This window comes from Echinops telfairi, unplaced genomic scaffold (genome assembly GCF_000313985.2).
Source record: "Echinops telfairi isolate 266 unplaced genomic scaffold, ASM31398v2 ScPeMD7_9;HRSCAF=40, whole genome shotgun sequence".
Classification (NCBI taxonomy): domain Eukaryota; kingdom Metazoa; phylum Chordata; class Mammalia; order Afrosoricida; family Tenrecidae; genus Echinops; species Echinops telfairi.
In genome coordinates this window covers 32,811,782-32,829,536 of record NW_022103906.1, presented here as the reverse complement: position 1 = coordinate 32,829,536, position 17,755 = coordinate 32,811,782, and the positions used below count along the sequence as shown (strand labels likewise).

The window sequence follows — 17,755 nt, the reverse complement described above, 5'->3', positions numbered from 1 at the left end:
TAGCAAACCAAAAGGGTAGAAAGGGCTCAGTCCCTCTATTCAACTAATAGTTGAATAAAATGTTGTTATTAGGTGTTATTAGGTGTCAGTTCTGACCCATAGCGACTATCTGCACCGCAGAAGGAAGCACGGCCTGGGCCTGAGCCATGCTCACAATGTTCCTAGGCCTGAGCCCCTGGTTGCCCCCATGGCATCAATCCATCTCCTGAGGCCCTTCCTCTTTTTCACTGGCCCTCCTCTTTACCAAGCTCAATGTTCTCCAGGGTCTGGTCTCTCCTGAGAAGATGTTCAAAGAATACATGACCAAGTCTTGCTATCCTTGTCTCTATGGATCACTCTAGCCCTGCTTCTTCCAAGACAGATTCGTTTGTCATTTTAATAGTCCATAGACTTCAGTCAACATTAAATGAAGGTGCCCAAAACAAGTGGGTATAATGGGTCTACGGCCAGAGTTGGCATCTTAAAATCAAAGACAAGGAAGAGTTTGCATCTATGAAAACAAAAACAGAAAGCTGTGAGACTGAATAAAGAATAAGGATGCAATCCCCAAATATGAGCGAAGTGCATCTATTTTAGATTATAAGATTGAGAATCTCACTACAGAGAATAGGGGGGAAAGAAAAGATCAAAAACAAACCAAAAGAATAAATTATTTCAGGGGTTCCATATTTCAAATAAAGTGACTTTAGGCCCTGGTGAAGTTGAGCTAACTGCAAGGTACGCAGTTTGAAACCATCAGCCTTTTGGTGGGATGAAGGAGAGGCTTTCTGCTCTCAAAATATTTACAGTTTTGGAAACCCACAGGAGAATTTTCACTCAGTCCTACAGAGTTGCTATATAGAATCCTTGGTAGCGTAGCAGTTACGCTAAGGCTGCTCACTGAAAGGTCGGCAGTTTGAAACCACCAGCTGCTCCACAGGACAAAGATGAGACTTTCTACTCCCACAAAGAGTTAGTCTCTGAAACTAGATGGGCCAGTTTTACCCTGACCTCTAGGATACACTGTAAGTTTAATCAACTCAATGGCAGTGAGTTTGTTTGTTTGTTTGGTATAGAGTCAGACTCAAATTGAGGGCTGTGAGTTTTTTGGTTTTTATGATGAGTTTTAGGTTGTAAAGTGATATTAGAAAAGAGGGAAATTTCAGGAATGATAGTTCCTCCTCCTCAAATATTAATATTTCCCCTGCCCATCAAAATATTTATGAATATAAACTCATATTTACTCTTTAAATTATGTAATATAAATAATGTCAGATATTATTTTCAATTGTATTTAGAGTGCTAGGAAATGTACCACAAATTTCTATAATGCCCTTCAAATAAAACTATTTCTAAATGTTACTAATAAATTATCCTTCAGATAGCAGCTATTCGTAAGTTAAAAACCTATCAATTCAGAATAAACATCTAATAGAAATTTTATCTTCAATGTACCGCGAATACTAAAAATTTTAAATACATTAAAATAGGACTAAAACGAGATCATGGCTTCTCTTCTGATAAAACTTTGTTCCAAATGATTTTGAAAAACTCTCACTTGAATATAATTGAGATAAGACAATTCAGAATATACTTACCAATTGTTTTTCAACTACAATATGCATTTCTATATACTGGTAGAAATCTGATTCTGGCTAAAAAAAAAGAAACAAAAAATCCATAAATTTTATATTAGAATTAAATAATCCTCTAAATGGATTAATATATATATATCACTATTGCAAATGACTCTATGTTGAGAAGTATGCCTTCAAATAAACCCAGGTACGATAACAAAGCTCACTCACTGCCATTGTGTCAGTTCTGACTCATAATTACCTTATAGAATGGGGCACAACTGCCCTGTGCCTTCCTGAGACTGTAACTTTATTTACAGCAGTAGAAAGCTTCAGCTTTCTCCCACAGAGTGATGGGTATTTCAGACTGATGACCTCATGGTTAGCAGCCCAATGTGTAACCACCAGGGACCCTTAGGCAAAGCTGGGTATATGATTCCTTTTCATTATGACTTTCAAAATTTCATTTATCTTGTTCTTCTACCCTTCTGCATTCTCATTAATATTCAATTATTACAAAAGAGTGAGTTATAGTTAAGCTGTTGACTTAAAATAGTAATGGTGTTTCCCTATGTTGGTGGGTGGGATTTCATCTGAAGGCTAATGGTATTCCTCTTTTAAGTCTTTCTTGATAAAGATGAGCAAAGGGTCAAACTGACTGATTCTCTTAAGCTGGACCACAAATGTCCTCAGCTGGGTGTGGGCTATGTTGTCACCCATTTAGAAACATGAATGTGATATTTGAACTCTGGGAACTTCTCTGTAATTTGGAAGGAAAGACAAGATTAGGTAAAATTGTTGTATTATCAATAAGCGTATTAGTTATTATTATTATTATATGAAAACAACCTAAGATTAACAAACCAAATATCCCTCACTGTTATCACGTCTACTCCAACTCATGGCAACCCTGTAGGGCAGAACAGAACCACCTGTGTGGATTTTCCATGACCTCTGAGAGGAGAAAGCTTCCTCTTTCTCCTTGGAGAGGTTGGTGGTTTCGAATTGCTGCCCTTCTGGTTCTTAGGCCAGCATACAACTCATCATACCACCACTGATACTCAAGATTAACACATTAGGGGGGAAAAACTTAAAGGAACCCACTACAGTTACAAATACTTTGACATTGCAGTATGAATAATTTTTTTTAAGTTGCTAAAATAAATACCACCAACAAGGATGGGTCAAACTTCCAGAAGCAAATAAAGAGAATCATAGTTTCAAAAATTTGAGGAGACGTTAATTATGCTTATCTTAATTTCTCTGCCATTTTCTTTTCATTTCTTTATTAAAATTAGTATTTAATCTCTTGAAGGGTCAAATTTTGTTGTTAAAATATATATAAAAATTTTCTGAACATAAGAAAAGTACTAAAGTGCGAGCCATTTAAAGGACACAGGTCTGAAACTACTCTGTACCGCAGCCACCCGAGCCCAACATGAAAGACATGATAGAAGACCTGCTGCCCCGGCTCTCACAACAGCAACAACAGGGTGGCTCTCTCAATAATTCTAGAACAAACGTGAATAGCAGTTATCTTTTATTTTACTAAAATTTTGACATACTAGATATGGGGAAAGTTTATCTGTAGAAAAGAAAGTTCTAGATCCCAGGAAAATGAGTCCACTAACAGTTAAAAACTCCATACTTGGAATTCTTATAAGTCTGAGAGTAGTTTTAAGGCTTATTAAATAAGTTTTAGGTATATTCATCCCAATATGTATGCTAATATAAATAATTTGTTAATTAGAGATAACACATAGTTTATGTTTTTGCACAAAAATTACCATGCATTTTGCTCAATCACTTACCTCAATACTTTGTATTTTATACGGAAGAGCTCTTGACTCAATATCCTTTTCTGCATACAAAGAAACACCTTTATTCTTATGTTTGACTTGATAAATTACATGTTCAAAACCTATGGAAGACTCCAGGGGTTCAATTCCATAACTGACATTGTCAAACTGCAGTAAGCCTCTATGAATGCCAAAAAGTACATAAATAAAGAGATGAGTGCATATTTTAAAAGTAAAACGTTACAAAGTTTGTTATTTTAAGTGGTATGCAGGTCATTTTCAGACTTAGTCTTAACAGATATAGTATGATATTAGTATATCATGACCTTCAGATATATTAAATACCTTAACACAGGCTAAGAAAGTAGTCTTATATTTCAAGGATTTCCATGTTTTGATTTGTCAATAAAGAGTTCCACATATTATTCCTGAGTATTAAAAAATTCCTGAATATTATTTTAGAAATCCTTCCCAAATAAACATTCCAGTCTTTAGTCTATAAAATTATATATCACAACCTGAGTCCAGTGCATGTGCTAATGATTGCCATAGAATTTGGAAAACCTTCAATAAAGCCTTGGTAGTAGCAGAATTTCTGAAAAATAAAGATAAAGAATATATATCTTTATTAGAAGTTCAAATTAAAGATATAATTTTCTATTATTAAAAGTATGTATGCTCAGTGGCATGGATGTGTAAATACTCATGTTTCCAGAATGGATTTAGAAGATTATTAGATGACCATTTGTCTTTATTCTCCAAAGTTTTCTCTTTAATTTCAAAAACTGCATTTCTATTTTAAAAATTAATCATGATAATTTTTGAGTCATGAAATCAAGTTAAAAATTGTTAACTTTTTCATTTTTCTTATTTTGCAAGACAAGAATTTCAAAATTGAATCTGAAGGAGACACTTTCAAAATTATTTAAATACACTGGCAGCATACAGAGCATACATCAATCCTACCACAGATGACCATTATAAACTCTGAAAAAAGGCTTATACAATGCCAACCTCAAAACCTGAAGCAAACTCACTCCCCATATTGTCGATTCAGACTCATGGAGACCCTCCATTACAAAAGAAGCAAAAGAAGGCAAAAGAAATCAAAACTGGAAAGAAAGAACATTAGCTTTGATCCTTGTCTGTATGGGTGTTTATCTGAGGGCACTTCAAGGCAGTGTAACAACAGGTGACTAATACTCAAATAGAAAGAAAGCTTAGGGTAACAACATTTTTTTTTCAAAAGGGTCTAAAAATTGAGTTGACATGTCTAGGGAAGAAGAGAGGAAATAATGAGCCCTAACATATGTAAGTAACTTGGGTGTAAGTATCACGTGAAATGAGAACACGAGGTCCCGGCCCAGTAGAAAGGAAGATCGATAAAGCTAAAAGAACTGAGAAGAGTCTCTGGCAGTCTCCAAGCATCAGTGAACAGACTTAGGAAGCTATTCCCGGCTAAACAGACTGCTTGATAGAGTGAAGTGCTCGACCATTAAGCTCGACCATTCACTCAGTAGAAGACAGTACTGATGATCTGCTTCTTAAAACTAACATATTTGAAAATGTTATGGAGCAACAGAGTACTAAAATATATAAAATAAATTGATGGGAGTGGAGGGAGAAATAGCTATTTCAACAGCAATAGAGACTGCAACACCAAACTTCCAATAATTGATGGAGTACTTTCACCGAAGTTCATCAAGGAAACAACAGACTTGAAGAACACTATAAACCAATAAGATCTAACACACATCTGTTCAACAGTCTAAACTGGGTATGGTTTTGTGTCAACTTGGGTGGGCTAGGATTAAGAGTGGCTTAGTATTTAAGAAATAGTAATCTTTCAGATTTTTAAAAATCATTTTATTAGGGGTTCATACAACTCTTATCACAATCCATACATACATCAATTGTGTAAAGCGCATTTGTACATTCATTGCCCTCATCATTCTCAGAACATTTCCTCTCCACTTAAGCCCCCGGCATGAGGTAATCTTTCAGATTGTTATGATCATCAATTGCTCACACATAAATTCAAGTTGAAGCTGCAGAAAATTTTAACAAGTGCATGAGAACCAAAATATGACCTTGAGTATATCCCACCTGAATTTCGAGAAAATCTCAAGAACAGATTTGACGCATTGAGCAGTAAGGACGGATGAGCTGATGAGCTGTGGGAGGAATCGAGGACCTCATTCAGGAAGAAAGCAAAGGTCATTACAAAGACAGAAATAAAAGAAAAGATCAAAGTGGGCGTCAGAAGGGACTCTGAAACTTACTCTTCATCATAGAGTAGCTAAGGCAAATGTGAGAAATGATGACATCAAAGTGCTGAACAAGAATTTTCAAAGGGTAGCTCTAGACGACAAAGTAAAATATTATAATGAAATACACGAAGCCCTAGAGTTAGAGAACCAAAAAGGAAGACTACACTCAGCATCCCTTAAACTGGGAAAATCCTAAAAGAAATCCCAAGCCTCCATTTGCAATATGGGCAAAATATTGAATGACAGAGGAAGCATCAAAAGAAGATGGAAAGGATGTAGTCACTATACCTGAACTAACTAGTGAACATCCTACAATTTCAAGAGGGAGCACATGAGCAAGAACCACTGATACTGAAGAAAGAAGGTCAAGCTACACTGAAACATTAGCTAAAACCCAAGCTCCACGTATTGATGGGATACCTATTGAAATGTTCAAAATAACTGATGAAGCACTGGAAACACTCACTCATCTATTTATTTAAGGAAATTGGGAAGTCATCTAATTGACCAACAAACTGGAAGAGATCCATATTTGTCACCATTCCAAAATAAGGTGACCCAAGAGAATGCACACTGTAGAGCAAAATCAATTAGGCCACGTGGAAGTAAAATTTTGCTGAAGATCATCCAACAATGGTTTCAGTAGTACATTGACTTTCAGAGGTTCAGGCTGGATCAGAATAGGACATGCAACAAGGAATTTCATCAGATGGCTCTTGACACAAAGCAAAGAATACCAGGAAGTTATTTACATGTGTTTTATTGACTATGCCAAAATATTCTACTGTGTGTATCATAACAAACGATGGATAGCCTTGAGAAGAATGGAAATTCCAGAACACTTCATTGTGCTCAAGTGAAATTGGACATGGATTCAGAGGCAGTTTCACGAACAGAATAAGAGAATATTGCATGATTTAAAATCAGGAAAGTTGTAAGTCAGATTTGTATACTATCATATACTTATTTAATCTGTATGCTGTGCAAATCATCAGAGAAGTTGGAAAATGTACCATCAGAATTGAAGGAAGGCTTATTAACAATTTGCAACATGTAGATGAAAGTGCGGAGGACTAGAAGCACTCGCTGATGAATTACAGTATGGATTACGACTCATTGTAACGATATACAAATCCTCACAATTGGACCAATAAGTAACATCATGATAAATGAAGAAAAGATTGAAATTATTGAGGATTTCATCTTACTTATATCCACAATCAATACTTCCACAAGTAGCAATGAAGAGATCAACTGATATATTACATTGGGTAAATATGCTGCACAAAACTTCTCTAAAGCGTTGAAAAGCAAGAATATTCCTTTGACCCAAGTCATGTTATTTTTTCAGCAGCTTCATATGCATGTGAAATTTGGACAATGAATAAGGAAGATTGAAGAAGAACCAGTGCAATTGAATTATGGTACTAGTGATGGATATCAAAATTACCATGAACTGCCATAAGACCAAATAGATCTGTTTTAGAAAAAGTACAATTCGTATACTCGTTAGAAGCAAGGGTGCCGAGACTTCACCTCACTTACTTTGGACATATTGTCAGGAGAGCAGAACACCCTTCTTTGTAAAGTCGTGGAGCAGTGAGAAAGAGGAAGGCCTTTGAAGGGTGCATTCACACAGTGGCTGCAGCAATGGGCACACACATAGCAATGACTGGGAGCACGGTGCAGGGGTAACGTCCTTTCATTCGGTTGTGTGTCGGGTTGAGTTTGGTCTGAGTCAATGTTACTTAAAATCAACAAAAACAATCCCTCCTGGTAAGATTTAACATAATGTAAATAACCTCTGAAAATTATGGCAGAGAACGTATATTTTGAACACAAATTCTGTGATTTATCTTTTTATGTCCATGTTCAATAATGAACATTAATGGGAAATTACAGCAATGAAAATAAAGAGCATGATTAAGGAGCCTGACACTTTTGGAATAAAGACTTGGTTCATTCTGCTCCTGAAGGAATCCAATCATCTGAAGTTTTGCTTGAGGAAAAGAGAAGGAAATAGTGAACGAAGGAAGCCACCTATCATGACTTCATGACCAGTCCAGCTACAGAAATGAAGACTGCAGTTGCTCTGCCGATTTTTTCCTTGCATGTTAAATGTGTGTGTGTGTGTGTGTGTGTGTGTGTAAAACAAATCATTTTCTTGTTATTCTCCTCTTTCCTACTGTTCATCTACATATGCTTTTATGCTTTTTCTGGAGATCAGCTTTTACACTGCAGTGAATTATTTAATATGGTTCTTCTAGCCATAGCTTTTTGTTATTTCCACAACATAACCTACATTTTCCTGATGGATTTGAGTAAGAAAAACTACAGGTAGATACTTCTGGGCTTATATAATTCAGCTATGCATGATGGTTAACAAGGTTATCTTGACTGTCATCTTGCTAGGTATAAAACAAGACAACAGAAGCAAGAATCAGGGATCACATTATCAACAGAAGAGAAGGACCCTGGGTAGAGGGGTCACCCACTGAGCTCACAGAAATCTACCTTGTGGCACACTCCGCTTTGGGAGTCAGGGAGGTCAGATGTAGCCCCCACCCATGTACTCAGCTTTAAAATGTGTTCTTTAAGTAGCATACTATTCAGTGGGATTATGACTAATTTAGTGGAGAAAACAATATATATCCAGCAATGGAAACAATGACTCTTGGAATTGTATGTCTCCTCATTTAGAGGAAAAGGTAAGAATTTCTTCACTTCTAAAAAGAATATTACATCTTGTTGCTAGAAAGATAGAGATATTTTATTGTTTTGTAGGAATTCGATTTCATGTAAAATCACATCTAGAAGTGGCACAATCAACATCATTGGCTGTTAATTATTAATGTATTATTGTTCATCATCAAATTTACTCTTTTTTGCTGTGTTCTAAGAAAATTAATATTTTGATAGTTTTTGTTACCAAGCAACACTGAGATACTGCCAACGGAAATAATTTCTGTAGAGAATAATTAAATTTATACAAAACAAAGCAGAGCATAACATAACCCCATCCCTTTTTTCTTTAGGTAGAGAGCCTAAATTAGATTATCAGATAAAGCAAAACAAAGCTAAAACACAAATAGTAAAAATAATACCTGATAACGTTGGTCAAGTGATTTCATACTTCTTCCTCCATTATAACCATAAACTCTAAAATTATTAGGTAAAAAAGTTCTGTAAAATAAAATGTTTTAAAAAGATGAAAATTCTAAGTTTTTAAAACAGATCTATTTTTTCTTATATTATTTGAATATAAGAATTTTATTCAAAACTTCACTTTAAAATCCTAGTCTTAAAAAAAAAAAATCCTAGTCTTTAGATTTGTCCTCAGTCACTTTTACTTCATTTACACTTACTGCACTTACACTTTACACTGAACACCACATACGTTCCATTTACAAGGGTGTGGCAATTACATAATCTCCTGTCAACTTGAGTGAAGGGGTGGAGTCTAGCTTGTCAATCAGGTCATAGCCAATGGTGCCTCTGTATGGGTACTGCTTTCTCCAGAGGATTCTGGGACTTTCTCTCTTCCTCCCTGGAGTTGGGACAAACTCTCTCTCTACCTTCCCTTTCCTGCTGTTGAGACACTCAGAGAGCTGGAAGAGACACACGGAGACCTGCAACAGTGATGAGATGTCTCCACTGCCACTGGATCCACAAGACTTTCCACCCAGGGGTCTGTGATGGTCCTGCATTCCACATCATTTTATGTGCTGTGTGAGTCTAAAGAGGAATTTATGGACTGGTATCAGACATATGGGCTAATATCGGGCATATGGACTTGATTGGGATATTTTCTCAATATACAGATGCTGTTTTATATAAAGCTCTTTCTAATACACATATGAAAATTTGTTCCTCTAGTCAATCTGGATGAACACAAAGGGATTCCTATTTTTCTTTTACAGATAGCAGATAAAGTTTTCCTCCAGATATTTGTACCAGCTCTTTTCTCTTCCTTTGATTGTTCTTCACTTTAGCTTAATATCAAGTGTACTTCTATCTTTGGTTATATATGAGAGTAAGTAAAAAAAAGTACTGCTATGAAATCATAGAAACTTTAATAAACATGGAATTGTGAAGCTATGGTATCACAATATATCTCTCATCTAAGTCTATGAACTTCTGAAGACAATGTTTCCATTTTTTTCATCCTACCTCAAAGAATCTGTGCTGTTCAATTTATACCATGTCAAAATATCAAGCAATTTGGATATCTTTCAAGGACTTTAAAATCATATTCCTTTAAAAAGTTCTTTGATGTGGGGGACAAAAGAACTCGGAAGGGATAAGGTCATGGCTGTTGGGTGTATGAAGTAGAGTTTCCCAGTGGAATTCTCATGGGAGAAATTTTTATTACTTTGGAAAAGTGAACACGTGTATTGATATTGTTTTGATAGCGTTTTCTTGACAGAACTTTATTGACCTATTTCTTACCAAAGCAGTTCTTGATTTCTTAACATTTCTTATAAATAAGCACCTGTAGTCGTCCTGTGTTTTTTGAGAAAAATCCATCAAGATTACCAGTGGAATCCACTATAAACAGTTACATAACCTTCTGAACTGGCATTTGGACCTTGACTTTAACTGATTCATCAGATTTCATTGGAAGTAACTATTTTTATTGGACTTTGTTCTTTATGAGTAAATGCAAGACTCACCTCAGTTACAAGGTGTTTCATTTAAAAAATCACTTTATTAGCTTTAATCTTGCTTAAAATACTGATATAAAGATCAGCTTCATGAGCTAGCTGATCTTGCAAATATATTGGCCTCTATTAAGCAGAGAGCTTGCTGAAGTAATAATATTCACTTAAATTTAAAATGTTTAGCCATGTGACAATGTGAGATCCCAACGTCAATAGTTATCACATCAATGGTTTCTTTGGGTTATGGCAGTGGAGCTTGGGGGTAGATGGTGAGATAATAACAATACAAGAGAGAAGAAAATGTTCTAAAATTGTTTGTAGTGATTATTGTACAACTCTTAATATGATTAAACTATTAAAAATAAAAATTCTTATGCAGCAGATTTTCCCAGTGCAACATAGGATTTGATTTCTTGATCACACTTCCAGGAGCATTGACGGAGATCCTTGACAAGTTCTATCTTGTCTCTCTAAGTCATGATGTTGTCTATTTGTCCAATTATGATGGTTTTTGTTTTCTTTACATTGACTTGTAATCTACACTGAAAGTCATAATCCTTTGTCCTCGCATGTCCTATTTAACTTTGCACTTCTCTGCAAATCATTATGACCTTGTGCTAATTGTTTCTCTCATCTAGATGATGTGTCTCTGTCATTTCTTTTCTGATTAAGATTTGTTTTTTAAACGTTACAATTCTTGAACTTCATTGTCAAGTGCTTTAAGTAAGCAAGCTTGTGACGGCTGCATATTTCAGGTGGCTAATAAGCCTTTCGGCAATCCTGGTGTCATGATCTTTTTTCGAGTCCAGGTGCAGGGATTATTTTCTCAGCATACAGATTGAATAAATGTAGTGAGAGAATACATACCTGGCACACACCTTTCCAGATTTTAAGTCAGTCAGTGTTTCCATGATTCTGTATATTCTTTCTATTTCTTTTGATGCTTCTTGTATCATTAAATATGTTGTTCAACTTATCTTTCCTTTTCTCTTCCATTTATCACGACTCTTGGTCCAGTTCTCATGATTTTTTAAAAATATAATTTTATTGGGGCTCTTCCAACTCTTATAACAATCCATGCATCAATTGTATCAATCATATGTGTACATATATTGCCATCATAATTTTCTAGACATTTACATTCTATTTCCGTAATTTTTCCATAATGCAGCTCAAAGGCTGAATTTTCCCTTCCGAAGTTTTCGCTTGAGATACACTGACCAAGTTCTTCCTTTTTCGCTTTCTAAGTTCAGGTCAAGTCTTTACACATTTCATCATATTTTACTTGGGCTTTTACAAATGTCTTTGAAATTTTCAGTTTAGCTGTTTTACTTCTTCATTTCTTGTATTTGTTTTAGCTACTTTATATTCAACTACAAGTTTGCAAGTCTCTTCCAGCATCCACTTTGATCTTACCTTTCTTTCTTGTATTTTTTAAAATGATCTCTTGCTTTCTTCATGTATAATTCTTCATGTCATTCTACAGCATTCCAGGTCTTCTGTAATTAGTGTTCAATGTGTCAAAAATACTCAATTGAAAGTCAGATGAGATATACTCCAGATCCTATTTTTGTGCTCAATAACTTGCTTTAATTTTATTTAACGTACACTCGATTTTACATATGCACAGCTGGTGGGCTGTTCCACAGAGAATCCTCAGACTGGTCTTGGCAGCAGCTATCTGCTCCATTGCTCGTTTGTGCAGTCCATTGGATTTCTGAGTATTCTGTCTGGTGAGGTCCATGGGTGGAGTAGCCAATTGTGTCGTTGAAAAAAGGTACTTGCAATAAAGAAATAATTGGTCTCACAAAATTTTATCATACAGTTTCCAACTTTGTTTCTTTCACCAAGGCCCTATGTTCCAAATACTGTTTGACCCACCTTGTTTTCAACTTTTGCCTTCCAATTGTCAATAATTATCAGTACATCTCAGTTACATACTTGATCAATTTTAAACTGAAGAACTTGGTTGAATTTTTCATTATCTTCATCACCATCTAGTTGGTTGGTGTGTAAATTTGAATCATAGTTGTTTAACTGGACTTCCTTGACAGCGTATAGGTTTATCTGATCACAGACAATTTTATATTTCAAACTAAATGTTCTTTTTGATGATGAATGCGACTTCGTTCCTCTTGAATTTGTCATTCTTGGCTTAGTAGACACTATTATTGTCTGAGTCAAAATGATCAGTACTGGTCAAGTTCACTTCATTTTAATCTAGAACATTGAACTTTATGCAAATCTGGAAAACACACTCTGAGAGCCGATTCGGACCCATGACAACCACACAGAACAGGGTGGGACTGCCCCGTACGTTTCTGAGCCTGAAACTCTTTCGGGAGTAGAAAGCCTCTTTCTCCTGAAGAACAGTGGGGTGGGGGGGTGAATTCAAAGTGCTGACCTTGTAGATGACAACTGGGACACGCAGTTACAAAAATCGAGGATATATTTTAAGGGAAAAAATATATGGAAGGCCTTTATCTTTAAGCTATCAAGATTTATTATTAAGAGACAAATAGATGAATACATTAAATACAGAGTCACAAAAAACAAGCCCATAGGAAACGTCTAAGACATAGAGAAATTATTCAGAAAAAAGTTTCAATAAAGTGCTTAAGGAATTTGCTAAATTAAGTTAAAAACACCAAATTGATCATCTCTTTCTCAAAGTATAATCAAAAGTCAATTTCAGGAAATACAAATATCTAAATGTGAAAGAAAAATTAAACTATTTTACAAGGTTATATAAGATATTTTAATGGTGTTGGAATAAGTTTGCTTAAAATATAGAAATAGCAATCATTAACAAAATACACAAGTTAAGCAAAAATAACCAGGCACTGAGCAAAAGATATTTATAAGGCATCTTAAGAACTAAGCAATTTTGACTATCAAATTTTTAAAAACCCCAAACTTCCTAAAATATGTAAGAAAAATTCCAATTAGAGAACACAAAAACAAACAAAAAACTCCATGTCTTAAACAAGCATTCCACAAAGGAGTAAATCTAGAGGGCTTATTGATGTATTAAAAAAACAACAAACAAAATCAAACATATGCATTCAGATTAAATAACAGCATATACTTATCAGTTATTCTAAATTTAAAAGATCAACCAGTATTAATATAATATTCATTCTGCAGTGATCTGTACATTGTTACAGTGTTTTAGGAGAAATGCATTATCTAATAATTATGAAAATCATATAACTTAACCATACAGAACCAAGCTATTTGTTATAAATCCTAGAAAATGTTCTGTACTTGTAGCAAACACTACATAATTTAAGCTTTTGCATATAGGTATACTTAATATATCCAAAATAGAAAGTAAAATGTCCCATAATAATAATTTTGTATAATTATGAAATATAAAATTCATTTAAAAAATAATAAACTAGAACCACTTGCAGCAAAACTGACATTAACCTAGTAGATGCATTTCTAGAAAAATCAAACATAATGACTCATTTATTTAGTATTCAAAATTGGACTAAACAGAACTAGATATATTTATAACAGTGACTCAAAAAAGTTGTTTTAAGTATGTTTATGCATAATCAAACACATCATGGGAATTAGAGTTTTAGGTCCAGCATTTTGGGGACATCTCTTTTAATTAGTTAAAACACTATGTTTAGTGCTTTTATCACCTAATCCATTTCGCAGTCACTGGAGTCTAAACTTTCATATGGCCATCTAAGGTATAGATACTGGTTTCTATTTACCTACCGCATCACAAAAATAAGAAGAGTTATTAATAGGGAGAGGAAATGGAATATGTGTCTAATTCCCTTCATGAACAATTGTCTAATTCCCTTCATGAACAATTCCCACTGCCATGAAACCAGAAGGACTGGAGTATTCTGGCTAACATTACTATTTTGATAATTTTGATCAGAGATTCTTTAGAAGAATCCTGATCATACGGGGGTATATGCATACAGAAGGTAAACATTAAATGAAATTCAGGCTTTATAACACTTTGGGCTGTCATCCACAGGGTTGGTAGTTTGAAACCCCAGCAGCTCCACAGGAGAAAAATTGGACTTTCGACTCCTACAAATAGTCACCAGCTCGGAAACCCACAGGGTGGTTATGAGTATGTAATGACTCAATGGCAGTGAGCAGAGGATGGATGAATCCCTGAGATAATCTTCCAAGATAAACCAAAAATAGCTCTTAAAATCTCAAGGCCAGGCAATAGTTTAACTTACATAGTAAAAAAGTGTCTGCTTAGTATGGTCTTTATAATCTATATATACAAGAGTAAAGTGATAATAGCAACTTGAAAATTAGATAGGAAATTCAGGGGCACATATTTTATGTTGATGCTGAGTAAACAACAAAGGAGGGTCAGAATGGTTATACAAGTCTAGATTCAATATCACTAAATTGTACTTATAGAAATTGGTTGAATTGGTGTGTGTTGTTATGCATATTCTCAATTAAAATTATTTTAAAAGAATATGAAGTAATTATTAATAGTCTTTAAACTGGTTACACATAAAGAAACTAGAAGGAACTTTTTTGAGAAAGAATTTGAGTGGATTCTCAGATGTAGTCAAATATTATGCTAGGAGATACATAAATGCCTACTTTACAATTTTCATTTACCTGCATGAAAATGCTGCATATATTTTTATTTATTCACATTATGTTTTACAATGTGTGTTAGGATTTTATCTCTAGAAAAGAAAAATCTATGTATACACGTGCATATAAAGAAATTTATATCAAAACAGTGGCTCAAACAGCTGTAGAAGCCAGCAAGTTCATACTGGGCTTTACCTCAAACTCACCTAGAGCAGATTTATGGAGCAGATATACTCCCTTGGACTTAAGGCTGAAATGCCCTAGTGTGAAAAGAAGCAGATGACTATTAGCCAAAGGTTATAGAATTGGTGGTTATGGGCTTCGGGTAGGATTCCTTGCTTTGAGGGTGACCAATCAAAGGTGGCCTGGGGCTACCATATATTTACTATATTTTAATGCCCTCTTTTATTTCTTATGACGTATATTAATCTTGCAGCCATGGTTCTACCTTTGTGAATGAGTGTTTTGCCTTATCACCAACTTCTCATTTGTGTAAATAGTGCCCAGTCACTTAAGAGTTCAATCTGTAAAACTTAACATTGCATGCAGTCTGAAGCCAGCCTATAGTTGTATAATTTCTTTTTATCAACAATTTTTAAAATTCTGTAGCATTAGCCCACTAGCTAAATTAATGACACTATCAAAAGAATTGCCTTATACCTCCGGGCAATGGTTTATAATATTCTCTATCATAAAATGATAATTATGGCTCTAAAATGAACCACAGACATAAATAAAATAAAAACCACAGGCTCTAAAATAAACCATAAGTAATATGAATAGATTCGGGGCTCACACTTAATTCGAGATCCAATCTAAGAACAATTCATTTTTATGACATAGCCTTGCTTGATGATCACCCTCATGAAGATATAACTGAAGATATGGGTGATAGAGCAAAGTGTGGTGAAGTAACTAGAGGGTGCCCAGCTGTGAGAAATAATAGCACCTGGGGTCTTAAAGACTTGTCTTCAAACAAGGTGCCATCTAACTGAAGCATCAACTAAGTCTGCATGGAAGAAGCACATCAGCCTGTGTGATCAAAGGATTGTAAATAACAAAACACAAATCTTAATGAGGGAATCGTATCAGAGCTTAAATTGTGAACATTTAGTTTGCAGAAGGCTTGAGATGACAGTGGAATCCAAAATCCACTTGCAGGGTCCTCACATGGATTAAGTCTCTAGTGAATTCCCTCTGACCGTAGATGAAGGATGTGAATTACCTTACTATCAGACAGAGAGCCTTGTAGGCAGATGTAATTAGGTTAAAATGTAATACCTTGTCACTTGATCTCCCTTTTGGCCCATTTTAAAGTTGTTTTAAACTATGAGATACCACCTAACACCCTCAAAGATAGCCAATTAAAAAAATCAGAAAGCAACAAGTGCTGGAGAGGGTGCAGTGCCACAGGGACTCTCATCCACTAAGCCCCTATTGGACATATACCCAGAAGACGTAAGAAACAGACCCAGACCAGACATCTGCATTCCAGTGTTCATCATGGTGCAGTTCACAATTGCGAAGACCTAGAAACAATCTAAATTTCCATCAGCGGACGAATGGATTAAAAACTCTGGTATACACATACATTGGAATACTATTCAGCCCTAAAAAGCAGCGAGGAACACTTGGTGGTGGGTGGGGGAGAAAGGGAGAACCCATCACAAAGTTGGATATATAGCTCCCTGCCAAGGGGATGAATAACAGAAAGGTGGGTGAAGGGGGACAACGGACAGTGTAAGACATGAAATAACAATAAAAGTATATAATTGGTCAAGGATTCAGGAGGGTGGGGTGGGGGGAAGGAGCTGATACCAATAGCTCAAGTAAAAAGAAATTGTTTTGGAAATGATGGCAGCATATGTTCAAGCTTGCTTAATACTATTGAATGATGGAATGTTACAAGATTTGTAAGAGCCCTCCCCAATAAAATGATTAATTAAAAAAAATTTTGTTTTCAATATTTTTGCTTCCTCTTGGAGGTTTTTCTGTGCTTTGTCGTCATTGTTGTTGGGGTTTTGTTTGTTTACTGTGTATGATTTTGTATGATTGTGATTTGTTTTGTAAGTTCCAGGAGAGATCGGTCTAGAGAGTAGCTGGATAAGGACATGGCAGGGGAAGATCAGAGTGACAACCAGGAGTACGGGAAGAAAATGTTCTGAAACTGATTGCGGTGATGATTGCACACATCTTAATATGATTGATGATTACATTGTATGAAATGTGAAATATATGGCAATAAAACTATTTTTTAAAGATATCTAAAGTACTCATTGGCATTAATATTTCCCTCAACATTCTAATCTGTATCCCTATCTAATTTTATTAGGGACCCGTTGAGCAATATGATAAAGTCGATCACTAGTGTTCTCATTTTATTTGTTTGAAGGTACTTGGAAATATATATGGTACTTCCCCTTGTCAAATAATATTTAGCAAAATAGGTGCTAGAGCTACACAAATGAGATTTGAAAAAAAACACAGGCCTTAAAATCTGATGAGAGTGCATGTGCTATCCCACTGCTGCTACATGAATTGTTGGTCAAGCTGTGAACCAAACTGCTACCAAATACACAAGGGAAGGCGGCTGGAGCTTCATGTAGACCAGGCACCATGGTCATGGATGGCTTTAGCACTCTACCAGGAAGGGGGCTGCCTTTATTTTGTCTTGTTGCTATTGTTTTGTCTTACCTTTCTAGCAGTACACACTTTATTTTCATTCATTGCAAGTAAAAAGGTTTGAATGTATACAGTGAAACTTTTAAGTTTTTTTATTTGTTGTTACTGTACTGATATTGTGCTAAAACAGTTCTGAAGTTTGAATCAATGTTTATTGTGAAGAGGATGGTTTAATTTTAAAAACTCTT

At 35.2% G+C, this 17,755-nt stretch overlaps 1 protein-coding gene across 1 annotated transcript in view; it reads right to left on the bottom strand.

Moving 5' to 3' along the window:
• Positions 1-17,755, bottom strand: part of ADAM2 (ADAM metallopeptidase domain 2) — a 114,826-nt gene that overhangs the window by 73,033 nt on the left and 24,038 nt on the right. Inside the window, exons 3-6 of the mRNA XM_045286860.1 lie at positions 8,730-8,808; positions 3,874-3,950; positions 3,368-3,536; positions 1,578-1,634 (exon numbers count right to left, since the gene is read on the bottom strand). Coding sequence (XP_045142795.1) covers positions 1,578-1,634; positions 3,368-3,536; positions 3,874-3,950; positions 8,730-8,808 — 382 coding nt within the window. The remainder of the gene's footprint in view (positions 1-1,577; positions 1,635-3,367; positions 3,537-3,873; positions 3,951-8,729; positions 8,809-17,755) is intronic.